Source organism: Ranitomeya variabilis, chromosome 3 (assembly GCF_051348905.1).
Source record: "Ranitomeya variabilis isolate aRanVar5 chromosome 3, aRanVar5.hap1, whole genome shotgun sequence".
NCBI classification, from domain to species: Eukaryota; Metazoa; Chordata; class Amphibia; order Anura; family Dendrobatidae; genus Ranitomeya; species Ranitomeya variabilis.
In genome coordinates, this window is record NC_135234.1 from 530,060,309 (window position 1) to 530,074,000 (window position 13,692).

General features: G+C 41.9%; 1 protein-coding gene across 1 annotated transcript in view; it reads left to right on the forward strand.

Annotated features, from left to right (window-relative positions):
- The first annotated feature begins 1,815 nt into the window (after positions 1-1,815).
- EFNB2 (ephrin B2) overlaps positions 1,816-13,692 on the forward strand; it is a 44,877-nt gene continuing 33,000 nt past the window's right edge. The window contains exon 1 of the mRNA XM_077297039.1: positions 1,816-2,427. Within this exon, the coding sequence (XP_077153154.1) occupies positions 2,306-2,427 (122 nt within the window). The 5' untranslated portion in view covers positions 1,816-2,305. The remainder of the gene's footprint in view (positions 2,428-13,692) is intronic.

Consider the following 13,692-nt stretch of genomic DNA (forward strand, 5'->3'; position numbering starts at 1 on the left):
TTATTATTATTATTATTAATCACCATTCCTTCTCCTCCTGTGGCATTGCAGCCATTAGTTCCATCCCCCCTGGCAGTAGCTAGTCCCAGCTATTTACAGGACGGGGTCAGCTATGAAAGCCCTCCACAATCTGCGGCTACGTTATCCCTTCATTCCAGGTAATATGTGCTGCTGCTGTCACCCGAGGAGGAAGGTTAAACATGGAGGATCTGGGCCTCAGATGTAGAGAACACAAGTAATAATGCTAACACTATCTGTGCACACAGAGCGGCCCGGCTCCCTGCACCCCGGGGACTTCTCTGTCACCCCTGCAAAATTGCCAATTTCCCGCGCATTTTCATTGCACCTCATTACTGCCCTCAGCGCCTGTGTACACGGCTGGAAGCCAGACACACGTATGCGGTATATATGGATTGGAGAGCCACTCCGAGCTCTCTGTACTCAAGTATATAATATACACGACAGTCTATAGCTAGTTATAGAAAGTATGTGTATAAATATACAGAAGCATAATTATATATAGCATATAAAGGTATAGACTGCATAGGGGTACGTGTATATATACAGTATCTGTGTAAACATATATAGATATTAATACATATATATTATTTATATTTTTTCTATATATACCTGTAGTAAAAATGTGTATATATCTGTATGTATACTGTATGAGTGTAAATATCTATAGATACATGTATATATAGTGTAGTGTGTGTGTGTGTAAATATATGTAGATATTAATATAAGTAATTTAACATATAGTGAAAATATATGTATATATATATATTTATATCTCTCTATCTACACACATACTGTATGCATATATATATATATATATATATATATATATATACAGTATTTATACAGTGTATATAGTATGTGTGTAAATATATATTCGTATATTTATATATACCAATATTTTCACTATATATATATATATATATATATATATATATATATATATATATATATATATTATATGTCTACGCATATATTAATATTTATATATAGGCATATACTGTATATACATGTCTCTATACATTATACTGTATACATATATATACACACCTACACAGTATATACATGGTCTTCGCATATCTACACATGCTGTATATACAGCTATATATTTAGACACACTTTATATACACATATACATTAGATACATATATATAATCCCATATACAGTATACATTTGCCCTATGCATACACTTAGCTCTATAGATTTATACACATGATATACATAGTATGTGTATACTCTACTTATATATACTTAGGTGTCCACTTACAGGCATGGTTCTATACTATACATGTAGCTGTGCGTGCAGCTCGGCAGACAGATCTATGCACATGACTAGTTCCTAGATTGCATTCTGCAGTGATAACTTTGGCTGATGAGATCAGTCGCTCATCAGTCGCGGATCAGTCGCGCATTAGTCGCTGATCAGTCCATCAGTGGAAGCACTGGTCACATGTGCGGGTCCCTGGCGCCGTGCAGACCCCATGCTCTGTATAGGATGGCAGGTGATGGGCCGATCACTGCGGTATTGGGCAGTCTGTGCCTGTAGCTGGTGGGCGATGTGAGGGGCTCGTCATGAATATTAATGAGCCGCGCTCGAGCTGCAGATGAGTTCCTGCCGTACATTGTATGGGAGGTCTGTACCTGTCACATACAATACTCCGCTCCGGAGCACAGGCTCTGCCGTGATTGACGTGCTGCGCGGCCAATGGCGCCTGGCGCTGTGCTCAGCAGCCAATGAGCGGGGCGGACGGAGGGGGCGGGCGCGGTTTATAGTCACACTGCTCGCCGCTGTCCGCGGTTACTTTGGATGAGTGTGGCTGGAGGAGCAGACATCACACAGCAGAGTGGCATTCCTGGCACACACTGCCATCTCCAGCCACTGGCACAGGTCCGGCCCAGGGATTTACCAGTAGCCGTTCTCCCGGGGATTGGAATATATGGACTCCCCGCATATAGCTGGATAATCATTGCCATCACTGTGGGCTGGTTCCCCGAGGATCCAGTGGTGCCAGGCGGGCACAGAGAGCGGATGCTGGGCTCCCGTGTATTTCATCTGCCCGTATGTGATGCCTTAGGATTCCGTGTACCCCAGCTGGAGTTCTCAGTGTGGAGTTGATTCTTTTACCGCTTCTACTGCTCGGAGTGAGGACTGACCTTGTCGGGCGATCTGGTTGGATACGACGCTGATTTGTTGCTGGACTCGCGCTGCATCTCCTGCCTGGAGCTCCTGGAGTGGAGGCGGCAGGTTCCTGGAGAGGATCCCGCGTTGGCTCGGGTGACAGTACTATGGCAGGCGGCAGGGACTCCGTGTGGAAGTACAGCCTGGGAGTGTGGATCCTGTTGATCAGGACTGCTATCTCCAGATCGCTAGTGTTAGACCCAATTTACTGGAATTCCTCCAACCCCAAGTAAGTGGCTGCTCCCTCTCACCTGTCTGTGCGGGCTACTGTAGGCTACTGTAGGGTAGTGCTGGGCTACTGTAGGGTTGTGCTGGGCTACTGTAGGGTTGTGCTGGGCTACTGGAGGGTTGTGCTGGGCTACTGGAGGTTGTACTGTAGGATTGTGGTGGGCTTCTGAAGGTTTGTTTGGCTACTAGGTTCTATGCTGTACGGCTGTAGGCTATTGCTGTAGGAAGTGTGGGACACCATTGAGGCTTTTTACATTTCGACTAAACGGTATTGCTGGCGTGCTTAAGTGACCTAAGATTGTCATGGGTATGTTCGACTAGATTGCTTAGCTAATGAAAAGGTCGTTACTATCTTCTGGAGGGTCTTGCAGTACTGAGATGCTATACTGTTAGTGCTGGAGTACTGTGGGGTTCTTAAGGTGGAATGGTTTCTAGTGAGGGGCTGCTGGAGACTAGTCCTGGAGTTCTGTATGGCTAGCCTGTTTACTTTGGGGTAAAGTAATGGGCTACTGGAGGCTAGTCCTGGAGTTCTGTATAGCTAGCCTGTGCGTGCCTATGGGGTATAGTACTGGACTACTGGAGGCTAGTCCTGGAGTTCTGTATGGCTAGCCTGTGCCTTTGGGGTAAAGCAATGGGCTACTGTAGGCTAGTCCTGGAGTACTTTATGACTAGTCTTTTCCTTTGCTGTTTGGTGATGGACTATTGGAGGACTGTATGACTAGTCGTCTCCTTTGCTGTATGGTGATGGACTACTGGAGGACATGACTATTCTTCTCCTTTGCTGTATGGTGATGGACTACTGGAGGACATGACTAGTCTTCTCCTTTGCTGTATGGTGATGGACTACTGGAGGACATGACTAGTCTTCTCCTTTGCTGTATGGTGATGGACTACTGGAGGACATGACTAGTCTTCTCCTTTGCTGTATGGTGATGGACTACTGGAGGACATGACTAGTCTTCTCCTTTGCTGTATGGTGATAGACTACTGGAGGACATGACTAGTCTTCTCCTTTGCTGTATGGTGATGGGCTACTGGAGGCTAGTCCTGGAGGACTGTTTGGGTACTGTGTAGCTAGTCTCTTGTGGTGTATAGTGATGAGCTATTGGAAGACTGCAGGCTAGTCCTGGAGGACTGTACGGCTAGTGTTCTCCTTCGGTGTATAGTGATGGGTTCCTGGGCCACTCTAGTGCTACCAGTGTACTATGTGCTGCTGCATGGATGGTGATTGCCCCCTGCGGGCGCTGTGTGCGCCTCTGCGCTGTTTGGTTGCGACTTCTTACCATCATCTAGAATTGCCGATCTCCAGGTAGTGTCGGAACAAGGGCTTGAGCCGCATGCAAAGCAGGGTGTAAGAAATTTCAGGTCTTGAGGTTACAGTATCCACACTGTATTTGCCTAACATGGAGATGTACGTGCCTAAAGTGTGGTGCAGCTAATGCCCTTTTACTAAGGACCCGATGTATTTCTAGACTCTGCTGCCACTTGTTTTCTGGGCTCTGTGTCCGTTGGCCAATGATCCTCTTCCCTGAATGGCAAGTGCCAGCTCTGGCTGTGGTGCTGCTGGTGATGTGAGGCCATTAGTCAGCTCGGTGCTGGGACTTCTCCTGGAGCAGGCAGTGCAGCCTGGACCCCCAGAATACAGGCTCTCTCCAGTCTGCTCAGCTCTTCCCATCTATAATTATATATACACTTCATTGTAAGCATGTATACAGTGCGTTTTATATATTGTCGGAAATGCTTCACACCTACTTATATTGCTGAATCATGAAGCTTGTCCTGCACAGGTAGATTATGTCCTACACTGATGTAGACTGGACAAAGCCAAATCAAAGACACAGGGAACCTTTACAAGGTGCTGTCTGTCTGTGATGAGGTCACTCCCCGCATGTGCTGCTGGCTCAGTCCAGATTTTACAGGGATGGGTTCTGCACTCAGCGGCTGGCCCGGTCAGTAGCGGGGGCGCTTACACTTCAAGGGACCTTTAAAAGTCTATAGAGGAAGCTGATAATGTGCATTCTCTTATGTATTAATGGATATTATTCTAAGACAACCTTATACTGACTCCTAGTCATAGATTCCCTTTAGTCTATAGCTTAGGTCTTGGCTACAGCTTATAATATTATTTATATAGCGCCAACTTTACAACTATGCAGTGGCATGTATATGCGGGAACCTTTCTTGCCATAGACAGCATTGACCAATTAGGGTTTTTGGGTATCCTAGTGGCAGTGATATAACCTTACAATGCTCAGCATTTATAGGGTTAGGCGCAAGCACATTGTTAACACTATCTTCCCCTGTGGCAGAGGAGATGCCATTAATGTAGCACTGTCTGGAGCTTTCAAGGCAAGTTTTCAACTAGGCCATTTGTGTGTGTAGTGTCATTGTATATAAATCAGTATATTTGTGAGCTGGCAAACCTGAACCTATCCCATCCCTCCCAATATTTTATTTTCCTAAAAGGTTCACTTGTTATATTAAAGATACATTAGAAAACCAGTGATCAAGTCAGTCCTACAGAGGTCACTCTTCCAATGCTAAATGCGGCTCTCGCTGCATACTCCTCACTGTAAGCCCACCATTTCATCTCCTCGTCACATTTATATATTTTTTTGTATTTGACATTGTTGGATTCCTGCACATTTTAGATTCCAATGTAATTGCAGTTGTGTAAGAATCCTGTTCTGTTGTGTACGGCACCATATAAATGAAACCGGTCCAGTATATTCTATACTCTGTTTTGCTTTCCACTTATCCCAGTACAAATGGCTGCAACGTGCGTTCTTTTTCTGTGAATTATATAGTGTTTGACATAGCATTGCCTATCAATCAGTGATTCTGAACTGACATTAAGAACGTCACATATTCCTCCTGGGGCACAAAACCGGTCTAGTTTTTACCTCACCTGTTTGTTTCCATGCTGCAGAATAGTTTCCTTCCCCATACAGTGATCTGCTGTTAATGTCCCTTATAGGGAAATAAACACAGTCATATATTTGCATCAGGCGGACGTTATCATTAAATAATGCATGTCATTTCGCTCTTTGGGAATCAGCTATTAAATATGAATGTCGCTCTTTCCAGATGAGATGTTCGTTTGGTCCAGTGATTTCTTGCAGCACATTAAATATATAAATATGACTGTGGGGGATATGGAGGGAAGAAAACTTTCACTACTATTTAAAAAAAAAAAGACATATTCTCAGTTTCTCCTATGTTGACAGGGCCTCCTCTCTGCTGCTGTCATGCTATGGCCCTTTCAACCAGTATTATAGATCTGTATTATTCTCATGGCTAAACAGGGTTGCGCTTGATTAAACGCATGAGATATAAATACATTTTTCATAGTTTGTCGGCTGTCACAACTGATACTGTTCGGAAAAACATCTCTTTTATAGTTGGGAACGTAAGAGCTGGAGAAATCCTAGCAGTGGCAACAAAATGTACATTTCTGCATATGTCAGGCTGCTGCCTTTACGTTTATGCTTGGATGAATTTTCTGAGATTATATAAGAGAACAGTACTAGATCGCCTCTAGTTCTTTCCAGCTTTCAACCAAAACTGGAAAAGGAAAAAAAATTGGTAGTTTGTTTCTGTCACAATGCGATGCTTGCTTACTACCTACTTACTTGCACCATGTAGGCATACACCATTGAAGGTATATTACCTGAAATGGACACCTAATCATTGAATGGGCATTGCAGAGGTCTATGGGTAAACAAGTGCATATTCAGTGCTGTGTGAATACCCCCTTGAACTGCGGCCCTTGCTTTGCATTTAGGTTAATCATGTCAGTTTTTTAATATAGAATGGGAAGAAAGAAGAACGCACCAGGGGTGGAATGGTTGTTGCTTTTTATATGCACATTCCTCACATTTTGTCAGCATGATAAACTGGAGGCAATGGTCCTTGTTCCAAGGGACAACTGAGCCGGCCCTCGAACAAAGTGCCCGCTGAAACCATATCTCAGTCTCTGCTAAACTGCTGTAGACAAGAATTTATTTAGGAATCCTTTCCCCTGGGATGGCCCTTTTTAACCTTCCCAATTATGGTTTCAAGCTGAAGAAACAAAAGCTCCGGATAAAATGGTTAGTGTAGCACTTACCTCTAAATCTCCGTCACCCAAAGTTTTGCTAAAGACACTTGGAGGACTAATGCAAACATCTTTATTTCATTATCCTTTCCCATTTCTCTGACACCTGCATACCATCTTGGCTCAGGTAAATTACTGACATCCACTAGACCCAGAAAAGGCTGAGATTTAGATATACTGATTCCCTTTTATCTTTATTCTATGGTTCAGCTGGGGTTTAATTGTTACATTATCTCCTGTAATTATCTCCAAGACTCTTATCTATAAAGCTAGCTCAGGTAAAGTACTTTGTTTGCCTCGGTAATTGTCTTTAGATTGTCACTGCAAGTAGGGAACAATGAAATGTATTTACTTTCAGGCGCATTTTTTCCGGGCCCTTTTTAATAACAAGCAGAACAGTATGTTTCGTTTCGATGTGAAGCTGATGACTATTAATCAGGGAGGACACTTTCACGTATTGCTGGATTCATAAAGAAAAGGGAAATATCAATTACCTGGGAGATTAATGAAATACCTGACAGTCTATAATCTACCATCTTCAGGCAGTGCTCACATTGGGGTTTACCTTGAGACATGTATGGAAGGTCAGATGCCTGTAAGCCAAAGGAAGACACTTGCACAAAATAGCTTCCTAAATGGATACTGTAATTTATGCATAACTAGAAAACCAAATAACAGTGTATCTGGACTTTTTTTCTTGCATTTCGCTTATCTGTTTCTTGAAGCATTTTATTGAAGGTATTACCGTCGGCTCATCCGTCTTCCCTTAAGACTTTCAATGTCAGAACTCTGCCAGTTATTTTCAGCCGGACACAACAGAATTATGCACTTTGTCACTTTGAGGTGTTGCATTTTTTTCCCTCCTGTTTAAAGTCCTAAATATTGATTCTTCCTTTAATTCCCAGAAATGCATTTTTGGAGCTTGAGAAACAACTTTGAGAAAGATCATAGCATAGACATAAAAGAGCTAAGTTTTACTTTCCCACCCTGTACCCCTAGTCATTACAGCTTGAAAAGCACTCTAGAAAATGAGGCCTGAAAGCATGTTGTAAAATAAAAATGATTGCTCCTAATGTGTGTTTGTAAACAGCACATACATCAGCGAGAAGTCCTCATTTATTATTACATTATCTGGACAGAATTCATTGACGTGTGTTATTTATTACAAGACACACTTTATAGAGAGCTCAAAGGGCAGTCACGGCTCAGCTGTAGTTTGTCTTGGGGAACGTGTTAAGATGATTTTGCATTTTATGGCGAGCTTTGATTACAGGCCTATAAAATGCTTATGCTTTCTGTTTGGGTACAAATGACGTCATGATCACCCTGCAAATAATCAAAGAGCTGTACTGTCAGGTTGCAAGTAGTGTGCATACCAGTATGGAGATCAAGCATGTGTTTGTGAAATGGCTGGCAATGTGTTACTGCTTATTTACGTTGTTGCACTATAAAATGTAAGCCGTAGAATACTGTAACCATAGCTTGATGGTATAGGCACGTTAAGTCCTTCAACATATAGTTCAATAGATTTTTTATTTTTTATTATAAAATAGGATTTATTTATAGGCTAGCAGACAAATTCGAGCTGCCTGAATCCAAAGGCCTCATTTATACGTCAGTTTTCTGACGTACTGTACTAGAAAATCTGATTTTCAACATTTTTAATTTTTTTTAAACTGATACAAAAAAAGTTTCTCCATCTTCTCATATCTGTCAGTGAAACTGAGTGCTGTCCGCTTATTATTTTCAAGTACGGTACTTTAATCCATCACTCGGATCAATAGCAGACATATCTTCACTATTTTGCATGGATATGAAAACAATCACGGAAAACAACCCTATAGACGAGTAATATCCATGAAAAAAAAAATGGATTAGCACTTGAACGTGAAAAACCGACTTGTGAATGAGGCCTAACTGCCATCTATTTCAGCTTCTAAGTTAAAGGATATTTGCCTAGCAAATAAAAGTGCCACTATCTTTAAGGGTTTAGCCCAGAGTACTTCATATTCCAGTAACATCGTTATTTTATAGTCTATATTTTAATACAAGGTATACATATGTTGGACATTGGCAGCATGGTGGCACAGTGGTTAGCTGGGGTCCTGGGTTCAAATCCCACCAAGGCCAATATCTGCAAGGAGTTTCTAGTTTCTCCCCGTGTTTGTGTGGGTGTCTTCCAGATTCTCCGGTTTCCTCCCACACTTGTGAGCCCCAATCTGGACAGCAATGGTGATGTGTCCGTAAAGTGCTGTGGAATTATTGGTGCTATATAAATGGGTAAAATAAATAAATATATGCCACTGGAAAATATCTAGGCATTTCTAGGCCAAGTTCTAGCTCATAGTTTTAATGATGTCTCTAGTTTTTGGTCAATCCCTCAATTTCTAGGTCATACCAATTATCATGCAAGTTCCAAAATGGTTTCACTGCAGACTTCATTATCAAAAAAAATCTCAATCTCCCTGGCCAGCTAGACTTTCAGCAGCACGCAAATGTCAACTCCAGACGTGGCAGACAGGTCAGTTGTTAAGAGTGTAGGTATGAGCTTAGCCTTTTGCTTCTGTACAAGTTGACATAATTAAAAAACTTGTTTTTCTAGTCGCCTATCAGACATTTTCATAGACTGTATGTGTCACATTCTGGTGAATAAAACGGGCGTGCTCAAATGTTTAAAATATTTGGACTCTGCTCGAGATCCAAAGCTTCTGTCCAGTTTTCTTCTCTACAAATTATTTTTATCCGTATGGTATATGAAGGCAAATGGTCAGTATTAGAATAGCTTGGAAGAGCTCCTGCAGATTCATTGTTTCCCCAGAGGCCAAGAAGACAAAAGACGTGAGCATTGCAGGTCCTGTCTCATAAAGAAAAATGTAAACCATTCACACAGCTTTCCTGTTTAACTAGTTTAATTCTTATTGGAAATTCAGTACCATCCTGGCTGTGTGAAATCTGCTGATTTTTCTCTCTCTCTCTCCTAATCCATTTTGTAACTTCGATTTAAAAACAAAGCCGAAACAATTTGCTTTTATTTTTAAGCAAATCAATCCGTGGTCATACTTAATAAGGGGATTACAAGCACTTGGGCTAGATCTATACAGAAGTGAGTTAAATCCAGAACAACCTCTAAAGAAACTGATCCCTTTTGATTGAAGTGTGGAAGAAAGGCACGGTGGAACGAACAGCAGTTATCTGATTGTACGAAAGTAGAACCACCATTTTTCCTGTATTTCATATATTCTTACAAAACATAAAGGCAAATAAATGGTGCAACCATGGCAACACATAGATTAACTAGATGTAAGAGCTGACACATATCTGAAAGGGTTGTTAGACTGAATGCCTTGCATGGGGCCATTGGGTATTATTTGTAGCGTGCACACAACTTGGAAGCATGAATGAAACGTTGACGAAGATGGGTCCTATTTGTAGTTAGGTGACAACTAGTTGGGACTAATGTAGTAATGCAACTCCTAGTACTTAACTATTGGATATTTTTTCGTGTTTTTTCTGTACTACATAACTATTGACTATTATAGCTTTTACAATTTCCTCAGGGCAAACGTATGGTTGCATAGTTGGTAAAATTGACTTAGCCTTAGGCCGACGTCACACTAGCGAGTTTTACGGACATATGAGCGCAGAAAATACGTCCGTAAAATACGCATTACACACAGCCCAATGAATCTCTATGGGGCTGCTCCCAGTCATATATTACGCATCCGTAATATACGGTATTGTACGGCCGTAGAAAATCGCAGCATACTGCGTTTGTCAGCGTATTGCGCAAAAAATATGCCAATGAAAGTCTATGGGGGCGAGAAAAATACGGATTACACACGGACCAGCAGTGTGACTTGCGAGAAATACACAGCGGTGTTCTATAGAAAACCAAGTAATTCAATTGCTGGCTTTTCCTCTCTCCTTCACAAACCCGACATGATGAGACATGGTTTATATACAGTAAACCATCTCATATCCTTTTTTTTTTGCATATTCCACACTACTAATGTTAGTAGTGTGTATATGCCAAATTTGGGCGCTGTAGTTTGAAAAATAAAGGGTTATATCGTGGAAAAAAATGGCGTGGGCTCCCGCGCAATTTTCTCCGCCAGAGTGGTAAAGCCAGTGACTGAGCAGATATTAATAGCCTAGAGAGGGTCCATGGTTATTGGCCCTCCCTGGCTAAAAACATCTGCCCCCAGCCACCCCAGAAAAGGCACATCTGGAAGATGCGCCTATTCTGGCACTTGGCCACTCTCTTCCCTCTCCTGTGTAGCGGTGGGATATGGGGTAATGAAGGGTTAATGTCACCTTGCTATTGTAAGGTGACATTAAGCCAGGTTAATAATGGAGAGGCGTCAATTATGACACCTATCCATTATTAATCCAATAGTACGAAATGGTTAATAAAACACACACACACATTATTACAAAGTATTTTAATGAAATAAAGACACAGGGTGTTTTAATATTTTATTATTCTCTTAATCCACCTGAAGACCCTCGTTCTGTAAAAAAGGAAAAATAAAAAATTAACAATATCCCATACCTTCCGTCGTTCTGGCACGTCCCACGATGTAAATCCATCTGAAGGGGTTAAATCATTTTACACCCAGGAGCTCTGCTAATGCAGTTGTGCTCGTGGATGTAAAACCCCGGGCAATGAATGGAAAGCAGGGGAATGTCCTGTAGTTACCTTGAGTCGCGGTGATGCACCCTCTGCTGGATGTCTTCATATGAACTCGAGCCTGGAAAAAATTCCGTTGAAGCGCCACAGTAGGCGTGAAACGGCCGTCGTCTTTTCCCTGCTCACCTCCTTGTTTTTCCTGCTCCCCCGTGCCGTCAGCATGTTATCTTCACTGTAAGTGTTCTCAATAAAGGACTTGGACCACGCATCTTCGGTGAGTGCTGCCGCAATTTTTCTTTCATATAGTATGGACTTTTGCTTATCTTCATGCGAGCACCGCCGTTGTGAGGAACAGGCTCTCCTATTTTCACTACAAGGTTACTGAAGCTGATACATATAGCGGCTGTGCAGCCCTGCTTTTCTCTTAAGTTGTGGATATTTATTAATCTGTGCTCCTATTCCTGGAACACATCATCTCCTGCTCTAGTAGGATTTTTGGCTGCTGAAATAAGGAGGGGTGAAGGTGGGGGGACCCGGTTGTTTAAGAGCAGTGCAGAATGTCACATTAAATGCATCAGGCTCGTCTTTGTTTAAAGCCTTTGCTCTTTGTTATGCAGTAAAGCAGTAAAAGGAAAGATGATTTCCTGACTTCTGCTCTCCTGCTGAAAACAGCCCTTTAAAAGCAAGAAAGAAAAGACTCTTTCACTTTTGTTTTCCCCTGCATTTTGTCACTACAGACACAAGATCCACTGAGGAGTGACACTAAACTCCATGCTGAGATGTGGTAGTACAGGTGCGAGAGGGGGGGCAATGTGTGTTTTATAGGCCGAATGGCTGTTCTTTATGATGGAAGAATAGTCAAGGCTGGGAGAAAACACAGAAGCTAACAGTAACTGTTCTGTCTGCACAAATAATCCTAAACACACTTTTTTGATTAAGTGCGTCTCAGATGATTTCATTAAATCATGTTTCTTGGCAGAGCGGTTTAGAGAAGTTTCCAGGATTTTACATCTTTCTTTGTTGCAGGAAATTTAAGAGCATATACCTTAAGTTTACATGGTGTCGGCTGTTTGCAGATAAAGGTAAAAAATAGTTGAGATAAAACGTTAATAGGAAACGTCAAGCCAGGGAAGCGATACATTTATGAAGGATGTACAGATGTAGCAAACGTGAACTTGTCACGAAGACACTTTATGTGCATTGCGATAACTCACTGACTGAGGAAGTCGGTAGGTTTGGGGAAAACCTGTTTGGCTAATGGTGACAAACTTTGCTCCTTTTATAAGCTCAGCTCATCTATCCATCTATTTGTCTTACGGTCAGCTTCTCGATCTGTGAGTTGGGGATTTCTTTTTCAGAATTTAGGAAAATATCCATGCATAATATGGAATAAAGGTTCTCCACAATTTTTGAAAGGGTTCTTTAATGAATATGCCCTTTACAAGCGCATCTTTTAAAGTTGTACAGGGAATTTCTCCCATGGCGGGTACAGACGATCATCCTTAGGGTGAATCTCCCAATACTGAGCATCCCCACAAGTGAATAAGCTAAAGTCGATCAGTAATAATTTCCTGTAATGTTCACCGTGACACAAATTTTGAATTAAGCGTTTAATTTAAAGAGGAGTTAGACTTTTTGCTGCCTGATGGTGTTCAATGAGTGGCCATTAAGTTGAATATTTATGGTGTAAGAGACTGTAACATTTTGTCTGTGTGTCCAGCAGACTTACTGCCTTTTCCAGCTGGAAACTGGTGCATATTTATGGCGCTCAGATGACAAAAGAAGAAAAGTGAATGGCTCTGGCCTACTGCTTATTTGTATAAAGGAAAGGCTATAGTGCTGATGTAAAGCAGGGCCTGTCTGTGTCTCATTTCCTTTCAACTACTGAACAGTATGCTTTTCACATCTGGCATGTGCCATATCATAAATGTTACGTGCCACCCATAAATGCCTTAACGTGACACTGGCCAAGCAGGGTGAATTGTATTTCAGCCATTAGGTACCTGGTATTCCTATTTATGTCTTCCCTGCGGAATAGAGGAGGCCGGCACTTCCAATGCTATTCACTTCTCTGCATTCATTTCTACATCCTGACAATCCACAGCGTTTGGCAGCTTGTATAGTAAAAGTCTAAGCATTAAATAAAATCCAACAATGTGAGAACATAATGTGTAATGGCAATCAGCCTGTGCGGCAAATTAGAGATTGATACGCATAATGAGGCTGGTACAAATCATGCATTTTCATGGGTGCACGCCTAATGAGGGGATAACAAACTGCAGAGCAACCGGCCCTTGTGAATCCTAGTTTTTTAGTCTTGCTGGCATTTTTCTCAACAGTGTGGTGACATCTGCTATTCAGCATACAGTGCCCCGCGTTACCCGATAGGATGGCATGACTCACGCACTGACTCAGTTAATTGCCATCCCAACCACATTCTTCTTGTTCCTTATCATTCATTTGGAAAATACTGTGCAAACTGAAAGCAGAGTAATCTTTAGATAATATTAGCATTATTATATATGCTAGTCATCAGCTTT